The sequence below is a fragment of the Dasypus novemcinctus genome, chromosome 15 (genome assembly GCF_030445035.2).
Source record: "Dasypus novemcinctus isolate mDasNov1 chromosome 15, mDasNov1.1.hap2, whole genome shotgun sequence".
In the NCBI taxonomy this organism is placed as follows: domain Eukaryota; kingdom Metazoa; phylum Chordata; class Mammalia; order Cingulata; family Dasypodidae; genus Dasypus; species Dasypus novemcinctus.
The window spans coordinates 98,083,568-98,109,137 of record NC_080687.1 but is presented as its reverse complement, the minus strand read 5'-3'; the positions used below and the strand labels follow the sequence as shown (position 1 = coordinate 98,109,137).

At 44.2% G+C, this 25,570-nt stretch overlaps 1 protein-coding gene across 2 annotated transcripts in view; it reads right to left on the bottom strand.

Annotated features, from left to right (window-relative positions):
• Positions 1-6,599, bottom strand: part of RB1 (RB transcriptional corepressor 1) — a 224,318-nt gene extending 217,719 nt beyond the window's left edge. Inside the window, exons 1-2 of one of the 2 annotated variants that reach the window (XM_004472854.5) lie at positions 6,275-6,599; positions 2,616-2,742 (exon numbers count right to left, since the gene is read on the bottom strand). In XM_004472854.5, the coding sequence (XP_004472911.2) occupies positions 2,616-2,742; positions 6,275-6,417 (270 nt within the window). In that variant the 5' untranslated portion in view covers positions 6,418-6,599. The remainder of the gene's footprint in view (positions 1-2,615; positions 2,743-6,274) is intronic. The other variant, XM_058276704.1, reaches the window with a different exon arrangement.
• Positions 6,600-25,570: the final 18,971 nt, after the last annotated feature.

Below are 25,570 nucleotides of genomic sequence, written 5' to 3'. Positions count from 1 at the left end.
ATGCAGTGAACAGACAACCAGGGTGGGGGGGAGTGGGGAGAAGGGAAGAGAAATAAATAAATAAATCTTTAAAAAACAAAAAAAACATTACTGATATAGTTAGTACAAAAACAGTCTTGGGGGAGCGACATAGGTCGGTTTCCCACATACAAGGTCCCAAGGTTCAATCCCCAGCTGCAGTACCACAAAAAAAAAAAAAAAAAAAAAAAATTTTAAATAAGTAAATACAACAGTGGTTCTCAAAAAAAAAAATTTTTGTATAAACTAGCCTAGAAATCTAATTGCCATTTTGTACTTCCAAACAAATTTGGAACACAGCCCACTCATAAATCGGGAACTACCTGTATTTACCAATACTTAAAATCAGGTCTTTTCTGAAAACGAAAAGCCTAGTGCTTTAGGAAGAAAAGGAGGTAAAGGAGCTATGATTCCCTTTAACTACATATGCTTTGTACATGAAGTACCCAAATCACTGGAAATCTACATTAGATGTTCTCTGACAACAGCACTGAACACCTACATCCAAGATAATTAATACACCTCTTTTTTTGGGATAAGGAGCTTTGAAGATAGGTTCCAATCTTTGGAATTGTAGGACTTAATTCTCATTCTTATTGCCAGAGATTTTTTTTAAATGGTTTTAAACAGCTATTTCTTATGGTATGTATATATACATTTTCTTGTGTTGATCTGATCATGATAACAGGTAGTCTTATGTTAATACAATGCTGATGAGAAAATAAATTCATTAAAAGCATCTGTATGGAGTGCAATTTAGCAACAGTTATCAAAAATCTTGAAATGTTCATAGATTTTGACTCAGTATTTCAACCTGTGTGGCAGTTTGAGACTATTTTACAAATTCCAAAAAGAGAAAGATAGTGGTTTTGAACTAATCTATTCTTGTGGGTGTGATGCCCTTTGATTGTATTAAATTCAGTTGAGGGTCCTTTTATTAGGCTACTTAATAAGACTGATTTAGGGCTTTTGTTTTTTTTTTTGTTTTTTTTTTTATTTAGGGCTTTTGAATAGACTATGTCGGTGAGGCATTACTCAGGTTGAGTCTCCACCCCCTTGCTGGGACTGATATAAAGGGAAACACTGAGAAAGGCAGACTCAGACACAAGAAAAGGAAGGTGCCATATCTGATGCTGCCATATGAGAGAAGACTAGAGGATCACTTAAGCACAAAGACCCCAAGAGGAGAAGCTCAGTGGAAAGGAGCCCTGCTATACATTTGATAGCTTACAGCTGAACTCGGGAAGAAAACAGAAATAGCCCTCAGACTATTAATAAGCCCCAATAAGAGACAAGTCTTATGTCTTGTTTGCTTAGAACTGCAGAAAGGTAAAGACCTCAGCAGAGATGGGTGGCCGTCTTGTTTTGTCACGTGGTAGCTGACTTTGGTGAGAAAGTCTGGATTTGGGACTTCTCACGGCCATGGAATGTAAGCTTTTACTGCAAATAAATCCCCTTTATAAAAGCCAACCCATTTCTGGTACTTTGCATCAAAAGCATTTTGCAAACTAAAACAACTTGTAAGAATTTATCCTAAAGAAATAAGAAAAAACTAATTCAGTAATTCATTTACCAAATTACGAAGGACTTATTTTATGCCAGGTAGTATTTTTTACAAATGAGAATGTTCTATACAGCATCAAAAAGTTAGAAAAAACTAAAAGTCCAATAATAGTAGAATTAATTAAAATACATCCATATAGCCAACAGATAAAATATGCTACTACTAGAAACCATATTATCAAAGAATATTTGACATCTCATGATAAGCTAAGCAGAGAAAAAGAGTAAGAATGAAAACTATAAGTAAATATATGTAACTATATGTCTGATCCCAAATCTGGATTTGACATCTTATTGGAAAGGGACTTTGTTCAAGTTACATAACCTCACTGTACTTCAGCGTCTTCATCTGTAAATTGAAAATTTTATATTTACATGCAAAACAAAGACTTTAAGTTTTACATGCAAAACAAGAATTTTACATTTAATATGTGAAATGAAGATTTTACATTTGACATGTAAAATAATATTTTATATTTCATATCTCAATGGATTGTTAAAAAAGATATTTGCAAAGTTTTTATTATATCCCCCTACAAATAGAACAACAGGTAAATGTTTGTTGTCATCATATACGTACAAGAAAAAAAAATGGAAGAAATACATCAAAATATTATTAAACATCCTGAATTCTAAAAAACTTATTCTAAGACAATAAAAAAATAAGAACAGTAACTGCCTATTATATTACAAGACATTAAAATTTATTTAATGAGATGCAGTTGCGTTTTCTAAAAAGTCCTTATAACAGAGAAATATAGAGTTAAGTATATATGGATAAAATATACTCTTTATCCGTATATACTATCTAAGATTTGTTTTAAAATACATAGGACAAGGACTTACTGGGAAGATTTAAAAAATATTTTAATGCCATCAGAGGTAAATTACCTATGTACAACAGAATTACTAATAGTGGAATTACCACTAGCTTTTATTTTCCTTACATTTTTCTATTTTCCAAATGTTTTACAGTGGTTCAAAATTATTTTTAAAATGAGAAAGTTTTCAAAAAATATTAAGAAAATCCTTACCGACTCTCCATCCACAGATGAAATTTTCTTCCAAGTTGACCAAGCTCTTTCTCTGATATGATCTGGTATTTTTAATTTCTGACACAATGCAACAAAATCAGGTTCTCCAGTTTCTTCAAACTCAAGTCTACCAAATGGAGAATATATATAACAGACACACATTTATAAGTCTGATTTAGTAAACATTCGTTTCAAAGGTTTGCACATAATAGCATTATTCTGAAGTACATTACTAAGTACATTAAGATATTTTACCTTTGCAAAAAATTATACTTAGAATTTAAACATATATTTATCTCTCTCATTGTCTTTCCAAAATAAGGATACAAAACAGTGAAAAATGTTTGCTGCATAGTGAATCCCATATACTTCAGAGCAGTTAAATAGCGTTGTATATGGGGGGAGGAGTGGCGTGAGGGGGTGGGGGTATATGGGGACCTCATATTTTTTTAACGTAACATTTATTTTTTTAATGCAACATTAAAAAACATTTATTTTTGGTGAATGTAACATTAAAAAAATAAATAAAGACAAAAAAATAAATAGTGTTGTGAAGTAAAATAGGTATAATAGCTAAAGCTGTGTGGGGAAATTGAGATAATGATAACAGTAAGAAGAGATAAGCCCATAGATAATATTAGAGAATCAATTCAATGTCAGTGATTCTGTTAACATGAAGTTCACCCTTATCAATGTTTCATATATCCCTATCTATTAGCATTTCTTACTTCATTATTGCTACACTTTTCAGCCCTTTCTCCTTGATCTTCCTTAGCCAAGACAAGCATTAATAAATCCTATTTGTTAATGAAAAGGTTCTAAATGGACTGAGCTCATGACAGCACAACTGAGATGAAACTGAGAGCCACTGAGGGTATACTTTGGAAGGACTGAACAAGGCAGGGGACCATAAAACCCATGGTGAATGACTGTGGTTAACAGTGCAAATATGAGAATGTTCTTCATGAACTATAACAAATACACAATACTAAAACATGGTGTTAATAACAGGATGGTGTGTTGGAAAAAAAACACCAAATATAAGTTAGGAACTAAAGATAGCAGTAATATGACAATGCTCTTTCATCATTTGTAACAAATGTGTCACAACAATGTAAGGTGGTGATGCTGGGGCAATGTATGGGAATCCTGTATGGTATGCATGTGTTTTAGCTCACAACTTAAAAATAAATAAATAAATTCTACTTGGCTAATTCCTTTTCATTAATTAAATATTTATTTCTCATTTAATAATTACAATAGTAGAGGAATAGCTAATAATTTTTTTTTAGTATTTATTAAAACCTGCACTGGTTTCACCTAATCCCCAAACCAGTCCCATTAGGTAAGTACTCTTATTCTTATTATCCTTGTTTTACAGATGAATAAACCAAATCAGAGAAGTGACCTGAGGTCACTATCAGTAAGTGGATAACACAGGATATGAACCTAAGACTAACTCCACAATCCTTGTCCTAGACACTAATCTATACTGCCAATTGCTCCTCCAAAACATAATTAACTTTTAATTATCTCAAAAATGAAAGTAGTGGAATGGGTGTAGCTCAGTGGTTGAGTGCCCTGCTTTGCAGGTACAAGGTCCAGGGTTCAATCCCTGGTACCACCTAAAAATTAAAAATTAAAAAAAGATTTTAAGAAGAAGAAAGTAGCATGCTGTTCCTAGTGACAGATTCCTTCCCAAGTACATCACTTAGGGCTGAGATAACGCAAGGGAAACATGATCTCAACTCTCAAGGTAGAAATGGACCTCTGTCACTGGGAAGGCAGTAGGAACTGGGCCCTAATCAAGTTTTCAGCCTCACATTGCCAGGCAGCAGTGCTACCCTTGCTGGGAAGTTAATCTACAGCTTTCGATTGCCCATGCTAATGAAACCCTTTGTAGGTATGGATAGTTAAGAGCAAACTTTATCTCACACCATTTGAAGTAAAAGAGTTTTTGACAGGATCATTTTTGCTAGTTCCATCATTTGAAGGTATATAAAAAAATGTGTTGGAGAAAAAAAAAAAGAATGAAAGAAATGAAGTCCTTCTTTTCCCAGATGATAGCCAGGACTTCAAATATTTCTGGAACATCGGGAATGCTTCCAAAGTTGAAAATTGTATGGATAACACGGAATTCTTTAGAGAAGAAAGTACTGCTCTTTCCACAGGGAAATTTTCAAGTATTGGATGCATCCAAGTTTCATCAGAAACTCAAGTGTGTGATGAAGGCACAACTATTGATTATACCAATGTGAAATACCAATGATCGTACACTTTGGATGAACTGCATGCTTTATTAATATTTATCAATAAAATTTGTTTTCGGTTGTTTTGCTTTTTTTTTAAAGAAATTCAAGTGTAGTGTCTAAGAACATCCCCTCCAGGCCTTTTCTTTCCCCCCTACTGGGTATGATTTTTTTACTTGACCCATTAGACATTCCATTTAAATACAAAATTTTTTAATAGCCTTCCACAAGCCATTTCCAAATCTTCTATAATTTCTCAATCTTTCATAAATTGGCCTGAACTCTATTAGTGGCTGGGTACTGGAAAGAAGTGTACAATTTAGTGAGGGTAAAACAGGACTTGGTGATGGACTAGAATAGGGGATGGAGTCGTGGGAGAGAGAGACGAGTCCCATTCTCCGGTAATGAATCTGTTATTTCAAAGTAGGACCAGCGCTGACCATAAAGAATAATGCAAGTATACACTGTTCAGTCTTAACTACTTAACCATAAAGTAACACAGTCAAGAAAAATAAGATGGTGCAATACAAATAAATATCTCCTTCATATACATGGACTTGTTGCTTAAATTAAGATCCCACTTAGTAGGGAGAGATGGGGGGAGACCTTTCATATGCACAAGAACATCGCTAGTTTTGTCCCCAAAACAAACAACAAAACAAGCAAAGAAAACCACACAGAGGACACCGGGATCCCTGCTCCCTTAAAACCAAAAAAAAAGCAAACATGGAAGAAATAATGAGACATGCTGAGGCAGACTAGCAGGCAAGAAGAAGTGTATCTATCCCTAAAGAGAAAAAACAGCAAAAGGAAAAGTTCAGAAACTTTGAAGCGCTGGCGCTCCCTGCCTCAGAAAACTTCTGCCCATATCCCAGTTCCTCTCGAGAGTTACTCTCCACCAGTCGCCCCAGGACGCCTGGGAACCCCAAACCAGCACCGGAGCCCGGGCCCGGGCCACCAACGCCGGAAAGCGTCCCGGCGGCCTTTCCTGGGACGCGACGCCCACCGCGAGGACAACGCTGGAACCAGCGGCGCCCGGCACCGAAAGGGAAAGTCCAGGCACCCCCCTAGCGGCGCCTCTGCCCACCCGAGGAAACCCGCCCCCCGCCGGCGGAGGGGCTCGGGGCGCCTCGCAGGAGGGAGGCCGCACCTGTCACCTCTCTGGGACCCGAGCCCCACCCACCCGCCACCTGTCAACCTGGAGCCGCGACCCCTCCCGGCGCCCCCGCCCTCGCCCGGGACCCGCTCTCCCGGAGCGGCCTCCCCGCGGCTCTCGGCGGCGGCGGGCGTGCGGGGAACGCGCCTCGGCCCGCCGGCCCGGGCCCCCCGCCAGCGCGCCGCGGCGCCCACCCCGCAGCCCCGTCGGGGCGCGCTGCCCGGGGCCGGCGCGGGGCGCCCCGCCTCGCTCACCGGGCCACAGACAGCTCCTCCGGGCCGCTGTCCGGCTCCAGGTCCTCCTCCGGAGGCGGCGGCGGCGGCGGCGGCGGCGGCGGCGGCGGCGGCGCTTCCACGGCGGCGGCGGCGGCCGCTCTCCGGGGGGTTTTGGGCGGCATGACGCGCTCCCGGGGCCGGAGCCGGCGAGCGGGCGAGGCCCGCGGGGCAGGGAGCACGCGCACACGTCGGCGCGCCCGGCCGCGCTCGGCTCCCGCGACAAAAATAAAGAGAACGTCCCCTGAGGAAAGCCGGCCAGCCCGCCCCGCCCGCGCCCGGCAGCCGAGCCCCGCGGCCCAGCAACGTCACTTCCGCCCGCGGCGTCACGTCCGCGAGCGCCCGGGCTGGCCCGGGGCGGGCGGCGGCGCGGCCAGTGGAGGCGCTACCCGGGTCGCCGCCCGCAGCCCGTCTCCCGCGTTCACTCTCCCAGCCTGGCTGGCGCTCCCGGAAGGAGCATTAGAAAGTCTGGCGGGCGCGATTGGGCCCCCGTCTCGTATCTGCGAGCCGGCTGAGGGGGGGTGGATCTCGGCCGCGGGATTATCAGCCTCCCGCACCCTCGCGCGGGCGGCGCCGCCCTCGCCACCAGGCTCCACCTGCCCAATCCGTTAGCAGAGTGTACCAGACAAAAACCAGAAACGCTGGAGTGATGAGTGCACAGCTATGTGATTATACGCATAGCCCTGGTTGTACGCTTTGGTTGAACCGTATGCTTTATTCACAGGTACCAATAAAATTGACTTGTTCAAAATAAAGAAAGAAACGCTTATTCTCGCAAACATTTATGGAACACCGAGGGGCTGACCTTTGCCAATCGCTAGAGAGTGTGAAGCATAGGACAATTGCTGACCTTTTGGGAATCTCTGGATAGGGAAGGCAGGGTAAAGAATAATTAAACAGGATAGTGTAATAAATGCCTTAAAGTGGAGTGAAAACAGGAGGGCCTCAACCCAGGGTCCACAGGAGATTAGAGTGGACTTACTGGTATTCTACTATAGCGAATACTATACTGTTGTTATTGTGACTAGTAATGGAAGAAATCATAGCATTGATCTGGAGAAAGTGACCACTGTAGTTGCTGAGGGCAGGGAGAGGGAAGAAGAGATGAGATATGGGGGCATTTTCGGGACTTGGGGTTGTCCTAAATTATATTGCAGGGACACTGGACATTATATATCCTGCCGTAACCCACTGAATGTACTGGGGGAGAGTGTAAACTATTATCCATGCAGTGCAGCAGTGCTCCAAAATGTGTTCACCAAATGCAGTGAATGTGCCACAATGATGAAAGAGGTTGTTGATGTGGGAGGAGTGGGTGGGGGTGGAGTGTGGGGTATGTGGGAACCTCTTGTTTTTTTTTAACGCAACATTTTTTGTGATCTATGTATCTTTTTTAAAAAAGACAATGTAATAAAATTTTTTAAAAACCGGAGGGACTGATGGCTGAGAGAGCATCAGAGGGGAAGTGGTGGTTGAATAGAAGTTCACCGGGCACACTCCTACATACCTCTTTTGCTTGCTTTCTTGTTTGTTCAAGCAGGGCTTGCTGTATGCCAGGGACTTTGCTGGCCACTTTCCATGATAATCCTATTTAATCCTCAGAGTCAACCTTTCAAAATGAGTAATATTTTCCATTTTTCAGAGGGTGAATCAGTTCATTAATGTGCCCAATATGACAGAGCTGATGGGTGGCAAAAGATTTTAAACCCAAGTATATTTGCCTCCACTTAGCCATTACATTATACATGAAGAAAAATGCCAAGAAGAAAGAAATATTTGCAAAGGCACAAAGACTTCAGAAAAGCTTGCTGTGGCTACCACTGGACATGTTTTTCTGGAGTAGATACCATTTCATACCACCACAGGAGCTCAGGATGCGGTTTTGGCCATTGGAAGATCTGCTGGGAGATTGATAAAAAGAGACACAGGGATGACACAGTTCTTCCGCTACCTATTGTCCATGAGGATGTGACACAAAGAATGGCAGCAGCCATTGTGACCTAAGGCTAGCAGACCTGAGGTTAAGGCAGAAATGCTGAGGACAGTACAGTAGGAATATCAAACGAATCTGGGTCCTTGGTGACACAATTGGGCCTCTGATTTGACCAACCCTGGAGCTGACCTCAGCTGAGCTGGAATTTTCAGTTGTTTGCAGCAGAAAGCATCCTAAATGATAATATTTCTCCTGTGAGTCCCTTCAGGATAGGGAACAAACCTTGGGCATCGCTGGAGCCTGTGTAGCACACGGCAGATGCTTGTCTGTTGAAAGTGGTGATGGCTGAGGAAAGGTCTGGGAACTGAAGTAAGCTCTCTTCATACGACTTGCTTTATTTAAACCCAGTTTATCAACATCTGAATTTACCACAGTTATGATAAAGAGAGATTTCCCAATTTACAAAAGGATGTATATCTTTACCATGGACTCCTCTAACTACGTATTTTTAAATGTAGTTTCCTTACACACGACTCAGGAGCAATTGAGTAAATCTAAATCATCACACACATGTTAGAAAGCTGTACCTGTATAGCTCACCCGATCGAGGAGGAGAAAAGAATTTTAATAACGATCTTGCAAGAACGGGTGGCACCGGGATAAAATGGCCAGAGAGCCGGGGTTACAGCCTATCCAGGTCGTCCAACTACCTTCCGCAGGCCTGCTCGGAGGTGCTGCTTCCCTTCCCTACCTTCCGGCAGGCAGCTTCCGGCAGGCAGCTTCCGGCAGGCAGCCGGGTGGGCTCTGCAGGCTGGGCGGCGCTTTCACTCCTGGCGTCGGGTTTCAAACTCAGCACTGCTTCCACTAGCTGCCCGCCTGGCTCTGGCCCCGCCCTCGCTCTGGCCCCGCCCCCGCTCTGGCCCCGCCCTCGCCCCGGCCCCGCCCTCTTCTGTGCACTTTTCCAATTCTTGGCCCCAAAGCCTCTAGAATCCCTTTCCCTCCCTCCTCCAACTGCAGAGCTGCCTTTGGCTTCACTTTCAGATGAAAACTAACCTTAACCCTTTCCTTACAAATCCCCCCTCTTTCTTTTAGACTCTTTAGTTTTCACGATTTAGTTTCTCAAGTCTGCTGAGAGCCTCCTCACATTCTTCATCATGGAGATCTTCCTCTTTAAGGGATACAAGTTGTCTTGCTTGTACTATATGGGCATTAGTTTGGTTAGGGCCATTTCAATGAGTTTTGAGCTAACCCTTGGGCACTGGGATGATGCAACATCCAACTGCTGTGAGTACCCCAGCCACAATGATAAGGGAAGTCAGGACAGACAGGGCCACTCCTTTCCATTTCCAAATCAGCTCTCTAACCATTCCATGAAACGCCAGAATTTTCTGCTAACTCTTCAGATAAGGCTGTTAAGCCTTTCAAGACCTTGGTGATAGTCCCATCTGGGGCCGTATTATTGGGGATAAAGATGCAGCAACTATCTCCAATCATAATGCAGATGCCTCCTTCTTCTACTAGCATCATGTCTAGGGCTATCCTGTTTTCCCAGGCCATTAGGCTATAGCATCCAAATGTTTTGCTATTCCCTTAACTGCATCCCTAGTGTAATTGATAAATCTTTGTTGATTATAATATATATAGTTAATTCAACCCATATTTTTGTTAACAGTGACCCACCAGAACTAGAATGACTCAAATCCTACAGCTACCTGATTTCTAGCTTTAAATTCATTTGGGACTCCCTGAGTAACTCATACTATCTATATAAATTTGGTCATCAAAGGAACCAGGTAAACTTCTTTTCTTTCTCTTTCTCTGGTTTTGTGTTTCTTCCTCTTTTTCAAATGCCAGGGTAAGTGGGATGGCCAATTGAACAGAGCACAGGCTCCTCCCCACTTCTCAGGTAACATCGGTTGGAGGATGCCCTTTCCACAGTACCACCAAAGGTCTGCTCGGGGTATGGCCAAACTGGAGGAATTGCCTGTACAATCCTCACTCATGTTCCATACTCATGTACACAAGGCCATGGTCCCAAGGTCCTGGAGCCCTTCTCCCCATCTAGGTAGACAGGCAGAGGAACTTCCTGGACCGGTACGGCTTTGGTGTTTCCCTTCTTTCAACAGGGAAGTGAGAGAACAATGTACTACAATTTTCACCAGGAGTAGCATTCTGGAAGAGGAGCACCATGCACTTAAATGTCCTTTCATGCTCTTCCAGAAAGGGCATGATATGAACAATGGGCCGGCCTGTTGCACAAGCGTAACAGTTGCTTTTGTTCAGACTCTGGGCTGTATATTTGACCCATTCTACCCAGGCATTTGCATTCCCATATCCTGTCTCTATTTCTAGGGTCTGCTTTAAATCCTTTGCCTTGAATTTCCTGACTGCTCTGGGATCCTTCTGCATCGGGGAACTGGCCTTGGTGGGTTTTCCCTTAGTATCTCTGAAGAGTTAGCTGGAGGGGGCATTGACTCACATCCACGGGGGAAGAAGGACTCGAACATGGAGCCACCCCAGAGGATCTTTACCTGTCACGTCCACCCCTCTCCCACAGGCTCTGTCAGGAGAAGAATAACGGTTGTTGTTGCTGAATTTGTCTGCCTTTCTAATGGTTATTGCCATTGGGTTACGCTGGAGGTTTTTGCAGTCTGGTGGGGTATTTTCTTTATGAAGGGCAATTTTGCCCTCCAGTGGTTTCCAGTGAGTATGACCTCCACCATTCCCAGTGGCCCACCCCTTGTACTCCATAGTCCATTACACAAAGCTGCAATCGAGACAGGGGAAGGATGAGATAACCTCTCAGTGACTCCAGGCATAGATATTTATTTTGCCCACTCAGTCACCACTGATACCCTAAATCCCCACATTTTATCACTTGGCAGGCATCAAAACTGCACAGTCTGGGCCTCTAGGCCTTTGGTCACATTTACTATCAATTTATTTTATTTTATTTTTACTTTTTTCTACTTTTTTTTACTATCAATTTAACGGGGCCTGTCGTAACCCAAATCTGAAACATCATAGTCAGTGTAATTATTCTCATTTTCAGAAATTTTAAATCCCTCATCTGCTAGTTTCTTAAGGCACTAGACAAGGAGGATATAGATAATAGCCTGCTCTCTAAGTAGAGGGATATCTTCCTACAAAGTTCATAGTACAGAGTCCGGCCTGTCCTGCCCCCTTTCCTGATATGCCCTCCCAACTACTGCCTTCTTAGAGCGGTCCTGAAGAGGTGCAAAGTTGGAGTCATTTCCCAGGACTTGGATGGTGTTGGGTACTTATCATCCACTTCAGGCCCTGGTCCTTTTACTGTCCAGACTGCAGTCTCGGTTGTCAACAAAGCTTACTGAGTCCTTCCCAGGTTGGCTGAAGTTGGACTCCTTCCACGATTCGGTTAAGACCCAACTGCTGGGTTGGTGTTGATGGACAGTGAATTCAAGAGGCGGGGTCTGGGCCAGCAAACCATGATGCCTGAGTGATGACAAAGTAGAGGACAAAGCCAGTATATCATTCTTAGGCAGGAGATCATTCAGCTCTAAGGAAGGGAGGTCTCCAGGCTTCCTAGGAAAAGGCAAGCCAAAAGCATTTCGTGAGGGGAGATTCCCAGGTCTTTCCTAGGGGTGGTTCTAATCCTCCACAGGGCAATGGGTAAGCACCTAATCCAGGGTAACTTTGTTTCTAAGACCTATTTAGAAAGTGCTTCTTTAAAGTCTGATTCATTCTCTCCACTCTCCCTGAAGACGGTGGGTGCCAAGGTGTATGGAAGTTCCACGTGACACCCAGGCTCCGCATCACATTCTACAGTACGCGGAAGGGAAAGTGGCTGCCATTGTCTGAGTCTATCTTTTCCACTAACTCATAATGAGCAATGATTTGATCAAGGATAGTTTTAGAATTTCCTGATGCTATAGCCGAGGCCAGAGGATATGCCTCCACCCATCCTGTCAGATGATCTATCTATAATAACCAGAACGTACTTTAGCCGATGCATCCGGGGCATTTCAGTGTAACCAACCTGGATGCTCTGGAATGGCCTGAGGCTTGTCTCCCGTCCCCCTTGTTCTTGCTTCCGTAAGACTTACTTATTGACCTTTTGGCAAATTATACATCATTTACTTTTCTGTTTAGCTACAGTATAAAGATCCACACATCCAAAATACTTAAGAACCAGATCACACCTGGCCTGTACCCCCCATGACTCCCTTGGGGTAAGACTGCTCATACCTCCCTCATCACTTGTTTATTCAACATTTGCCTGCCATCCAGGAGGAGCCACCTCCCCTGATCATCTAAGGCTGCTCCTAACTGCTCCAGTACTCTCTTCCATTTCCTTTTCAGAGAATGAGGGGACCCCGAACTCTTCAGGAATGCAGGGTATCAGGATCATCAACTTCAAAGGGGAACCAAGGGAGGCTTCCTAGCCTCTCCATCTGCTAAACTGTTGCCTTTTGCTTCAAACGTATGACCTTTCTGGTGTCCGTTTACATGCACCACAGATATTTCCCTGGGTAAGAGGAGATTGGCCAATACTTGTTTTATTAATTCCCCGTGGACTTGCCCTTTTCCTTTGCCGTTAATCAATCCCCTCTCCTCCCAAATTTTCCCAAAGGTGTGGACTACCCCAAAGGCATACTTAGAGTCAGTGTAGACTGTACCATCCTTTTCCTCTAATAATTTGAGGGCTTGATTTAATGCATACAATTCACAAATTTGAGCCGACCAGTCATTGGGCAATTGGCCAGCTTCTTTCACCTCACAAGTTAGTCCATTCACAGTTGCATAGCCACTGTGCCCCTTCCTTCTAGGACCTGGAGGACCCGTCTAAGAATAATTTTTCCCTCAAGTGCAGAGGTAGGTCCCCTAGGTCAGCCCAGACTCGGGTCTGATACTCAGTCAGGTCTAAACAGTCCTGCTCAGAAGCCTCCATTTGGTCAAGTCCCTTCCAAAGGAAGGAGGCCGGGTTTAGGCTGTGGTCGGTTGTCAGTACCAAGTCATTTTTTTCCATTAGGACAGCCTCATACTTCAGAATTCAGGAATCATCAGTCAGCCACCTTCCCGCTTTCTGAGACAAAATAGTTTTGACCTGATAAGGGGTGCTAACAACTAAGGCCCCTCCAGAAGTCAGTTTCCTGCTCTCTTCTACCAGGAGAGTGGTTGCTGCCACAGCTTGAACGCATCTGGGTCATCCCCTGGAGAAAGGATTCAAAATCTTGGAAAGGAAGGCTACAGGTCTCCTTTGACCTCCCCGGATTTGGGTCAGAACCCCCAATGCTGTTCCTCTATCTACTGTAACAAACAGGTGGAAAGCCTTCTCAAGGGAAGAGAGGGCTAGAATAGGAGCTTGTATCAGTGCCCGTTTGAGCGCCTCTAAATCCTCTATCTCCCTCTGAGAGCTTACACCTTCATTCTTAAAGGGTGCTGAAGGGTGATGGTCATTCTTTTGTAACTGCTTCCCACTGGTTAGGGGCAGTAGACCTTACCTGACAAGGTATAAAACTCTACTGCTATTCTATCATGGTTGGAGGAAGATGACTATGGCACCCTGGGTGAAACTGGCTGAAATCCCTGTATGGCTAACAAGAGGGAAGAAATAAACTTAATTAGAATTTTGAGGACACAGGGTTTCACTGAAAGAATACTGGGCCACAAAAATAGAAAAGGCCAGGAGCCTAAATGCTGCAACTTCTTAAAGCTGATGGGCTTTATTTTACAGGTTTTCATCAGAAACTGGTTTCCAGGTCCTGCGTGAGGAAAGGTTACCCACAGACTATCTCAATGGGGTTAAGCTGAAGTGGATTCCAGCCACCTCATTTACTGTTTCCTTCCTGGCAGGAAAATGCTTAGTCCTGATAGGATGGCAAGTGGGTTTGCAGTCCTCCCCAGGATATGGGTGGGACAGGTTTTAGAATAAGGGCTAGGAGGGAGACTTGGGTTAAGCATGTTCATTAACTACTTAGAAAATGAAGTTTACCAGGACTTTTTAACATGTTCAGTATCCCTCTGCATATGCTCTAAAAAAGATATCACCATAATCGTCAAGAGTATATCTAGAATAGGAGAGACATAGGTACAGTTCTTAATACCAGTCAATGCAGTAATGAATGCATACGTTTCTTTTTGAGTTGCAATGAAGAGATTTAAGTTCTAGGTTTGCAACACCACACTACACAAGTTGTCTGTACATGGGAGCAGGCCATAATGCCAATTATGTTTAAGTTCTACTCATAGCACCCTGGTAATCACCATTCCACTTAGCATGTCCTTCACACAGCCAGCCTAATGCAGCACCATAGACCCTAGAGAGCTAGGATGATAGGCTCCAGTAATCCAAAGGCCTGGTACATAGCACCCTTCAGCACCATGGAGTTTTTTATTTCTACACCTTCACCATGATGACATTAATTAACAAGTATTTTACTTCAGCAATACAGATGCCCAATGGAATCAAGATTACCTTCCTTTGGGAAGCGGACTTGGCCCAATGGCTAGGGCATCCACCTACCACATGGGAGGTCTGAGGTTCAAACCCTGGGCCTCTTTGACCCATGTGGAGCTGGCCCATGCACAGTGCTGATGCACGCAAGGAGTGCCCTGCCACACAGGGGTGTCCCCCATGTGGAGGAGCCCCACGCGTAAGGAGTGCACCCCATAAGGAGAGCCACCCAGCGCAAAAGAAAGTGCAGCCTGCCCAGGAATGGTGCCACACACACGGAGAGCTGACACAGCAAGATGACGCAACAAAAAGAAACACAGATTCCCAGTGCCGCTGATAAGGATAGAAGCAGTCACAGAAGAACATGCAGCAAATGGACACAGAAAGCAGACAACTGGGGGGTGGGGGGTGGAAGGGGAGAGAAATAAATTAAATAAATAAATAAATCTTAAAAAAAAAATTATCTTCCTTTACCACCACTTTAATATGCAGATTGAGGTGGCCTCTAACAGCTTTTCCTGTTATGAAACTACTTTTTGTTATTAAAATCAATTCAGTTTCTGTTTAATAATGACTTCTGGAATTAACCATTCGGATATTTCAATTTAAACACTGTTTCTACAAACTTCTTATAACTCTCCATAACCACATTAAGACAATAGTTACTTCATCTTAAGACAAATTCCGCCTTCACAAAACACATTCCCTTACTTAACGCTACGTTTTACAATACCTTCAACAACTTGCCATATGCATTCAAGTTTTGTCCTACATATTTCCATTCTGATTTTATGAAAATCAGCTATCTAATTTTAGGGAAAAACAGAGTTCTTTTAATAAATTTATCAAATTTTAGTCAGCACTCTAATCACTCTAATAAACCTTTTACATTTTTCTATCTACTTAAGTCTCGTATCACTCATTCTGTTCTGTGAAGAAAGAATAAACTATTCATCTCAATTTAGGCATTTCAAAGATTTCCATACTTTATTTTTTTTAAGGATTTATTTTATTTATTTCTCTCCTCTTTCTCCCAACCCACCAGTTGTCTGCTCTCTGTCCATTCACTGTGTGTTCTTCAGTGTCCACTTGTATTCTTGTCAGTGGGACTGGGAAACTGTGTCTCTTTTTGTTGCATCATTTTGCTGCATCAGCTCTCCATGTGTGCGGTGTCATTCCTGGGCAGGCTGCACTTTTTTCACATGGGGCGGCTCTCCTTACAGGACGTACTCCTTGCACATGGGGTTCCCCTACACAGGCGACATCCCTATGTGGCACGGCACTCCTTGCACAGATCAGCACTGTGTGTGGGCCAGCTCACTACATGGCTCAGGAGGCCCTGGGTTTGAACCCTGGACCTTCCATGTGGTAGGCGGATGCTATATCAGGTGAGCCAAATCTGCTTCCCTCCATACTTTATTTATCAATATAAGTGCTTATTTTAATTTTAGCCATTTGAATAGAGCTCTTTTAAGAATTTTCATTTGTCAATTTAATATTACCACCCGGAAGTATTAAAACATACACTGAAAAAACAGACAAACACAAAAAGAATTATGAAAGCAAGGTCACCACAGCGCCAATCCTCATTTGCCCCATATTTTGGCCAGAACGCATCAGGCAGTCATTTCCTTTCCCTTGGTCCAATCATTATCGGTCCAATGTTCCAACATCCTTCCTAATGGACCATCTGGAGGAATGTCCCCAGGGGATCTTACAGATACCCCTTCCCTGGTTGACTGGCTGCCTCTGTTCCCCATTCTGAGTCTTGTCTGGGCTTCTTTCAAGCCCAGACACATCAGAATTTCCCCAGCACCAAGGCAATACTTAACAGTCCCTTTTCGTACCTTGGCCCATGCACAGGGTTACCTGGTCAGTGAGAGGCAGATTTTCTCTCCCCCTTTTCTCATCCACTATTGGCAGAGCTAAGTGTCTGGTCTTGAGTCCTTCCCACTGTCAAAGGTGGGCCCCCAACGGCGGAGTCTGAGACTGCTCAATCAGCTGGGTGTGCCTTCTCCTCGTCAGCCCCAAGGGTCCCCCTCTGAAGCTTAGGATCCCAGACAAACCCCCGAAGTTGTTAGAAAGAAAGCTGTACCTTTAAGAGAACAAAAGCTCACCCGATTGTGGAGGAGAAAATAGTTTTATTAACAATCTTGCAAGAACAGGCGAAACCTGGATAAAATAGCCAGTGTCAAACAGAAAGAAACAATGATATTTATAACCTAAACCTAATACACAGGTCCCTCCCCTGCTCCCCATTGATTGGGTACTTCAGGAGTTACAGCCTATCCAAGATATCTAACTAACTTACCCAGTTTCTGCTCTGAGTTGCCACTCCCAGTTTCCTACATTCTGGGGCCTGCGGGCTCAGCGCTGCTTTCTTTTTTTTTTTAAGATTTATTTATTTATTTATTTCTCTCCTCTACCCCGCCCCCCCCAACCCTGGTTGTCTGTTCTCTGTGTCTATTTGCTGCGTCTTTCTTCTTTGTCTGCTTCTGTTGTTGTCAGCAGCACGGGAATCTGTGTTTCTTTTTGTTGCGTCATCTTGTTGTGTTCAGCTCTCCATGTGTGCAGCACCATTCCTGGGCAGGCTGCTCTTTCTTTCGCACTGGGTGGCTCTCCTTATGGGGCACACTCCTTGCACGTGGGGGTCCCCTACGTGGGGACCCCTCTGTGGCAGGGCACTCCTTGCGCACATCAGCACTGCACATGGACCAGCTCCACACGAGTCAAGGTGGCCCGGGGTTTGAACTGCGGACCTCCCATGTAGTAGACGGATACCCTAACCACTGGGCCAAGTCCGCTGCCAGCACTGCTTTCACTCCTGGCGCTGCTTTCACTGTTGGCCCCCCTTTGCTTCGGCCCTGCCCTGACTTTGGTGAGAACCCTTTTCCTTCCCTCCTCCAACTGCAGAGCTGGCTCAGGCTTCACCTTTCTGTGAAAAGTAAACTTAACCCTTTCCTTACAGCACACACACACTTCTGTTACACTACCGATGAAGTGTTAGAGGTTCTGCAGATTCTTAAAATAAGTTTCCTTCCCCCTGCCTCCACAGTAATTTTAAGAATTGTGCTATAAGACCGAAAAACAATTGTTTTTAGAATTTCTATCTGTAGAAAAAACTCTCTTTAGCTTGAGGCCCTGTCAGTGATACCAAAATTCTTTTTTTGAATCTCCCCTAATCTAAAAATTCTCTCACTATTTTTGCATCCCCAAGCTACCATGATATTTCCATTCCTTTACCACTTAGCTTTTTGAAAGAGTAGTCTCCATTTGTTCTCTCTGCTTCCTCAATTCCTCAGGCAACTATAGCATGAATTTCTCCCTCTACACTACTGTGCTCTACCAAAATCACTCTTTCAAAGGCCACCAATGTTCTAATGGGCAATTCAAAGACTTTTTATTTTTGCTTATCAGATTCTTTTTTATTAATGTTTAAATTTTATTGTGCTGACATATATACCACATAAAATTTTCCGTTTAACCATTTTCAAGCATTAATTATATTAATTTTGTGCTACCATCACCACCATACATTACCAAAACTTATTTTCATCACCTAAAACAGAAACACTATACTCTCTGAGCAATAACTCCCCAATACCCTGCCCCCTGCCTCTGGTAACCTGTAATCTCCTTTCTGTCTCTACGACTTTTTTATTCTAGATATTTCATATAAATGGAATCATAGGATAGTCGTCTTTTTGTGTCTGACACAATTTAGCATAATGTTTTCAATGTTCATCCATGATATAGCATGTATCAGCACTTTATTCCTTTTATGGCTGAATAATATTATACTGTATGTAGATACTGCATTTTTTTATCCATTCGTCTTTTTTTTTCTTCCCCTCCCTTGCCCCCGCCCTGTTGTTTTTGCTGTGTCCATTCGCTGTGTGATCTTCTGTATCTATTTCTCTTTCTGTCTTCTCTTCTCATCTTTCTCCTCTAGGATTCACCAGGATTGAATCCTGGGGACCGCTGATGTGGAGATTCTCTGTCAATTGCGCCACCTCAGTTCCTAATCTCTGCTGCGGTTCACTTTGACTCTCCCCTTCTTTTCTCTTTTGTTGCATCATCATCTTGCTGCATCACTCACATGCGCAGCCACTGGCTCACCACACAGGCACTTGGCTTGCTGCGCAGGCACTCGGTCTGCCAAGTGGGCACTGGCTCGCCACATGGGCACTGGCTCACCAACCACGTGGCACTGACGTGGGCACCTGACTTGCCACGTGGGCACTCATGCAGGCACTCGGCTCACCACACGGGCACTTGGCTCCCCAGTGGGCACTCAGCTCACTGCATGGGCACTGACTTACCAACCACGTGGGCACCCACACGGGCATTCTACTCCCCGTGAGGGCACTGGCTCACTGCACGGGCACACTTTCTCTTCTTTTTCACCAGGAGGCCCCATGGATTGAACCTGGGTCCTCCCATATGGTACGCAGAGGCCTTATCAGTTGAGCCACAACCACTCCCCTCCATACGTCTTTTTTTTTTTTTTTTTTAAAGATTTATTTATTTATTTAATTTCCCCCCCTCCCCTGGTTGTCTGTTCTTGGTGTCTATTTGCTGCGTCTTGTTTCTTTGTCCGCTTCTGTTGTCGTCAGCGGCACAGGAAGTGTGGGCGGCGCCATTCCTGGGCAGGCTGCACTTTCTTTTCACGCTGGGCGGCTTTCCTCACGGGGGCACTCCTTGCGCGTGGGGGCTCCCCCACGCGGGGGACACCTTTGCGTGGCACGGCACTCCTTGCGCGCATCAGCGCTGCACATGGCCAGCTCCACACGGGTCGAGGAGGCCCAGGGTTTGAACCGCGGACCTCCCATATGGTAGACGGACGCCCTAACCACTGGGCCAAAGTCCGTTTCCCTCCATTCGTCTTTTGATGGGCATGAATTGTTTCAACCTTCTGGCTATTGTGAATAATGCTGCTATGAACACTGAGATGTATGTGTCTGAGTTCATGTTTTCAATTCTATTGACCATCTACCTAGAAGTTGGAGCCATGGGTATTATGGTAATTCTGTTTAATTTTTTTGAAGAACTACCGAACTGTTTTCCCAAAGGCTTCTTTTTGGTTCTCAGCCTATGTGAACCTTCTTACATTTAACACAGTAACCACTTTCTCTTTCTTAAAAATGCCCGTGTCTTCCAGAAATCCCTCGTCACCGTGCTCTCTTCCCACCTTCTGGTACTTCATGAACGCCTTCACCCGTTCTCCTTTTGCCAGTCTTCTAAATGCCGGTGTTCCCTAGAGCAGTGCTACTCAAAGTGCGGTCCTTAGGCCTGGGCCAAGCTGTGTGCTGCTTGTTTTCAGTCCACAGTGAGATAAGTACAGAAATTAAGAGAAAGCCCGCAGGAGTCTTCACAGCGATTCGACATTTCAGGAACCTCCAAGCCCCTTATCATCAGACACCTCAAGTTCAGCAGAGAATAGAATAAGTCAGGTGCTTTCAACTTGCCTGGCGATGCCGGCGACGTGGCAGGGTCCTTGTCACACACAGTGGGAGCATAGTATAACGACGGCAATTTTAAGATCGGTTTGTCAAACACAACCCACCAGCATATCAAAATCTGTAAAATGTAAATATTTATTGTTGTAACTTGTTTTTATTGTAGTTTTTCATTCGTAATCAAGCCTATCTTTTAAATTCATAGCTAAATTAGGGAATGAAAGTTGTGTCATTTATATATTTATTAATTTTAAGGAGGTATGGGGATTGAACCAGGGAGCTCCTACATGGGAGGCAGGTGCTCAACCACAGAGCTACATCTGCTCCCCTGTTTCATTTATTTTTAACCCTAAATTATAGACAGTGAAATAAGCCTCATTGACCTTTTTTATCAAGAAAAAACAGTTCGGTGTTGGTGTGGTAATCATAAGAAACCAAAGAATGATTAGAAAAGTGATTCCAAAGAATTGCAATCTAAGAGCTTGTAGTAATTTCACTTGAACGTATACCTCCATCTATTGAGTTTGTAGCCATAGCTATAGTGAAGTGCTAAAACCATGTACCGATTAATGATGCAATAAAACCATCAAGCTTGAGTGACAATTATATACACAATATGTAAAAATCAGTTATATATTTGAGCAAACATTTTGAATTTTTTATTTTCCATCAAAATAAGCTCCATACAAAGGTAACTCCAGAGATCCAGAATCTACTTCTTTCTCTGAGAGATCATTTAAACATAATTATAACTTAAGAAACATATTTTTGGAACTGATGAAGGTTCAAAGATGATTTTCTAACATAAAGCATTTCTTATTTCACTTTGTATAGAGGTTTAAAATGAATATCCTGAGATTGCTGGAATGCTTTAAAATTTTTTCTTCCATTCCCTTCTCCACACATTTGAGAGACCGATTTCTCTACTATATATTATTAAAATAAAATGGAGAAACAGGTTATATACACGTTATTTCCTGGAAATATCATTATCACCAATCCAACCTAGATTAGGTCATTTAACAAGCAAGAAGCTCGCTCATTTGTCATATTAAAAACTTTAAATATTAACATATGTGGTATTGGTACAACATTTAATATGTTAAATTGTTCCTTCTCTCCCAACTTTTTGTTTACTTGTTATGACTGTGTGACAACCAAATCAGGAGTGTAATAGCAATTCTCTGTAATTCATTCACAGGGACAGTGTCAATGAACAATATATAGTTTTGTGATTTTTCTCTTTTATCCTATATTATGGTCACTCTGATCCTATTTGTTGAAATAGGATCAACAATTGTTGTGTCTCTTAAAAATACTAAAAAAATGTCAGCTTGTGTTTGGTGGGACTTTTTTCTTTATTTCATTTTTCTAGTAATTTGTTTTTATTTTCCCTTCCAAAAGTATCAGTCCATGACAGATAGGAAAGCGAAAAGAAAGTTTCCTCCACCATAGAGAGTGAGAAACACTGGCCTAGAGGCTCTACGATCGTCCTCTCTTCTTGCTCGGTGTCATTCCAGGATTTAAATCACCTCCTGCATGGGTGTGCCTGTTAGAGTCTTTCAGGTTTCAAGAAATAGAGCCCTGCTCCGTTTATCTGAATTATTCCACTTGATGGATAAGTTTAGGGGGAAAAGTGAAGAGGGCAAGGAAAGAGTCCCTGCGGCTCCACGCAGGTCCCTGGTGGTGGACGTTGTAGCCTTCCTGTCTTCACACTGCTTCTCCCATCCCGCCCACCATCTCCTGCCGAGGGAGAGTGTGGGCGACTGCTCCTCCCACTAAGCTCCAAGCTGCAGGACAGGCCCAGCTCCATGGCCGGAAGGGCCCAGCGTCCACTGAAAATACGGCCCTGTTCAAAACTTAGTGAGAAATGGGCCAAATGACCCAGCAATTTCACTCCTAGGTCTATGCCCAAAGAAACTGAAAACTCACACAGGTACATAGTACCTGTTACCATGAAGGAAAACAACAACAACAACGGGTGGTGAGACTGTGGCCCATTACAAGAGCTGAAATTTCCTCCTTTACAAACACATTTGACATGTTATCTCATGTGCTCATCAAAACAACCCAGTAAGTTCTTTTTGGTTTCCTTTTTTCAGATAAGGAAACCAACAAGGGCAGGGCTTTGGGTGGCTGTGCCTCTTCTTTAATCTTTTGTTTTATAAGCAGGTATTATGTTTTAATTAGAAAAACATTTGACCAGTATAACAAATGATGCTCATACTAAAAAAAAAAAAAGTTGAGAATTTCAAGAAGGTGGCAGCAGAGCATTAAAACAAGCACAGCTTGTGGGCAGGTGACGGTGTGTGGCTACGTGGCACCCACGCCCTGTCCCTGCGGTAGGTCTGTATCTGTCGTTCTGGCGCACAGTAGGCCTGTTGAGTGAAGGCGTGAAGCCCCCATCTAGGGGACAGCACACATCTTTTTTATTTATTTAATTTATTTATTTCTCTCCCCTTCCTCCCACCTCCCCACCCTGGTTGTCTGTTCTCTGTGGCTATTTGCTGTGTCTTCTTTGTCTGCTTCTGTTGTTATCAGCAACATGGGAATCTGTGTTTCTTTTTGTTGCCTCATCTTGCTGTGTCAGCTCTCCGTGTGTGCAGTGCCATTCCTGGGTGGGCTGCACTTTCTTTCGCACTGGATGGCTCTCCTTACGGGGTGCACTCCTTGCGCGTGGGGCTCCCCTACGCGGGGGACACCCCTGCGTGGCAGGGCACTCCTTGCACACATCAGCACTGCGCATGGGCCAGCTCCACACGGGTCAAGGAGGCCCGGGGTTTGAACCGTGGACCTCCTATGTGGTAGGTGGACGCCCTAACCACTGGGCCAAGTCCGCCGCCCGACAGCACACCTCTTGAGCAGGGCATTCGTGCGTGAGTTCCGAGGCACGTTGGTAGCCCCTGCTCACCTCGTACAGCTCCCCTCTGGGCCAAATCTCATCTTAAGGATGGCAAGTTCACTGGATAAAAGTTCTTGTGCCTTTGGGAAAGGACCTGCTGCTAGAGTCTCGCTCAGAATATGGCTGGGAGCATGGTCCATGTTTTAGTTTGCCCAAGGGTTGCCGATGCAAAGCACCGGAAACGGGATGCCTTTTATAAAGGGGATTTATTCCAGGTAAAAGCCTACGGTTCCAAGGCCATGAAAGGTCCGTGTCAGGCAAAGAGAGGAGGTGCTTTCTCACCGAAATCACGTACTGTTGATTCTGTTGTCTGGGCACGTGGCAAGGCCAGATGGCCCAAGATTCCACCGAGGACTAGCCTACCCCTGGGGCTCAGAGTTGGACTCCAGCCGCTCTGCAGGCCCAGCCTCTCCGAGCCCGTGGGGATTCTGTTTTCCTGCAATCCTCTCTCTCGTGCTGCAGAATCAGATATGCCATTTCCCTTTTCCACTGTCTGTCTGAGTATCTCTCTGTGTTTCCCTTTATATCAGTCCCGGCAAGCGGTGGGAGACTCACCCAGACTTAGTCCAAAGGAAAGCCCTACAGCGATCTTATCAAGCAACCTAATCAAGGCCCTCGGATGAGTTTAATGCAGTGAAAGGGTATCACACAGGTTAATTTACAAACACTCTGTTTCCCTTTTGGGGATTCACAAAATAATTTCAAACTGCCATAGTCCATTACAGTGGGCTAAAATGGACTGAAAGCGCATGTTCTTTGTATTGATAAGTCCCTGATTTGTCCTCGGAAAACTCTTAGTTCATTGGGGTCTCAGTTTTTTTTTATTTTTAAAGTCTATACAATGTGTATAGTAATATCCGCCCAGCCTACCTCACCAGGATGATAAATGTCTGTTAAGGTATTTTTCGTGATGATTCTTCATTGCTTTCAGCCAGCTGACAGCACCCACACACTCTTCTCTCTTGTCAGCCAGACGCCACCAGCCTTCTGCTGAAGGAAATTGCTCAATCTTGTTTAGAAGTTATCTGGCGGCTACAGCTGCATTGCTTCACTTTCTACTGTGTCTAGAAACCAGGCCTCAGGAGACAGTTCCTTCAGAGAGGCTCAGGAATCCACGGAACAGGGAGCAAGAGGGCAGCTCTCCTGGCAGTGAACATCCGCCAGGGCTTGTTCCTCGAGGAGAACAAGGTCCATCTGCATGTGCTCCCACGTTAAAAGCTGAGCAAACAATTCACCTGGGGCAGAAATGGTGCAAGGACTTTTAGGCTCCCCTCTGAGAAGGAGAGCGGTTTCTCAAAACAGATGTGGGACAAGATTAAATATTCAAATGAGCCTAGTCATTGCATAGGCTTTAATTCAGAGAGTAAAAAAACAGAGAAGAGAAACACTAAACAGTCCCCACCCTGTGTGTGGACCCCCCTATTCCAATGCCCGCACAGGCTCGGCTCTGCTTGACACAGGCCAGGGGCAGGGAGGGTGGCAGAGGCAGGCAGCTGCTGGCCACTACCGCTGAAGCCGATGACAAAAGTCACTGCACCAAGAGAAGAATCTCTTCCACCTCCAAGTCTAGGGGCTTCTCCCTCGCAGCGAGCGCCACTGACAGTAGCCAGGTCTCAGGAGACACGCGGGTGTGCGGTCCCTAAGAAGCTGTGCGGGGACACCATCTCCGCCTTTGTCTACTGCCTGATGCACAGACCCTTCTCCACCCCGAAGGAGAGGCAACTCATCCCTGCATTTGCGGGTGGCTTCTCTTATTAATAATACCATTAATACGAGGGGAGCCCTATGACCAAGGAAATCAGAATTGGGGTTTGTAAATTCATCTTACTGAGAACTTTTCCTACTTGACCAGGCACCACCATCATTCAGTTTTCTCTTATGGTTGTAGGAACACAAACATTTTGCAGTCTTTTCTGCTTTAGCTTGTCTCTTAATGTTTCCCTGAATTCACTGGCATAACTCACACAATTTCAACCGAGTAAACCTGATGGATTTCCTCCCTCTTTTAATCAATGAAAGCCATCAGTCCGTTTGGGGCAAAGATGAGTGAAAGGCTAGAAATTATGTACAAAGGACATTCGGTACAAAAAGAAGTGCAGAAAGAATGCAGTGTGACTGTTGGGATTACTAGTTAGCTGCTGGTAACAGAACCTGAAATAACAACGGGTTAAACAATATGGAAGATGACTTTCATCTCAGGTGAAAGTCTGGAGGTGGGTGTTCCAGGGCTGGTGTGAAGGCTCTGCTCAAAACAAATCCTCAGGGCTCAACTCACTACTCTATCATCCCTGGTTCAAAGTTCAAGTGGCAGCCCAAACTCCCATCCACATTGCAGACAGTGGGATGGTGGAAGGGATGAAGAAAAAACCTGAGGCACAGGACACTTCTCACTGAAGGGAAGTCCCTGGAAACTGCCACAATGTACTTTCACGTACATCCCATTGATCAAAATGTGAACACATTCCTATACCACCTTCTTCGTCTTTGCTACAAACACATGACAATATTACTGTTAACAAGAGTTTATAAGTTACATTGGTTGTATTTT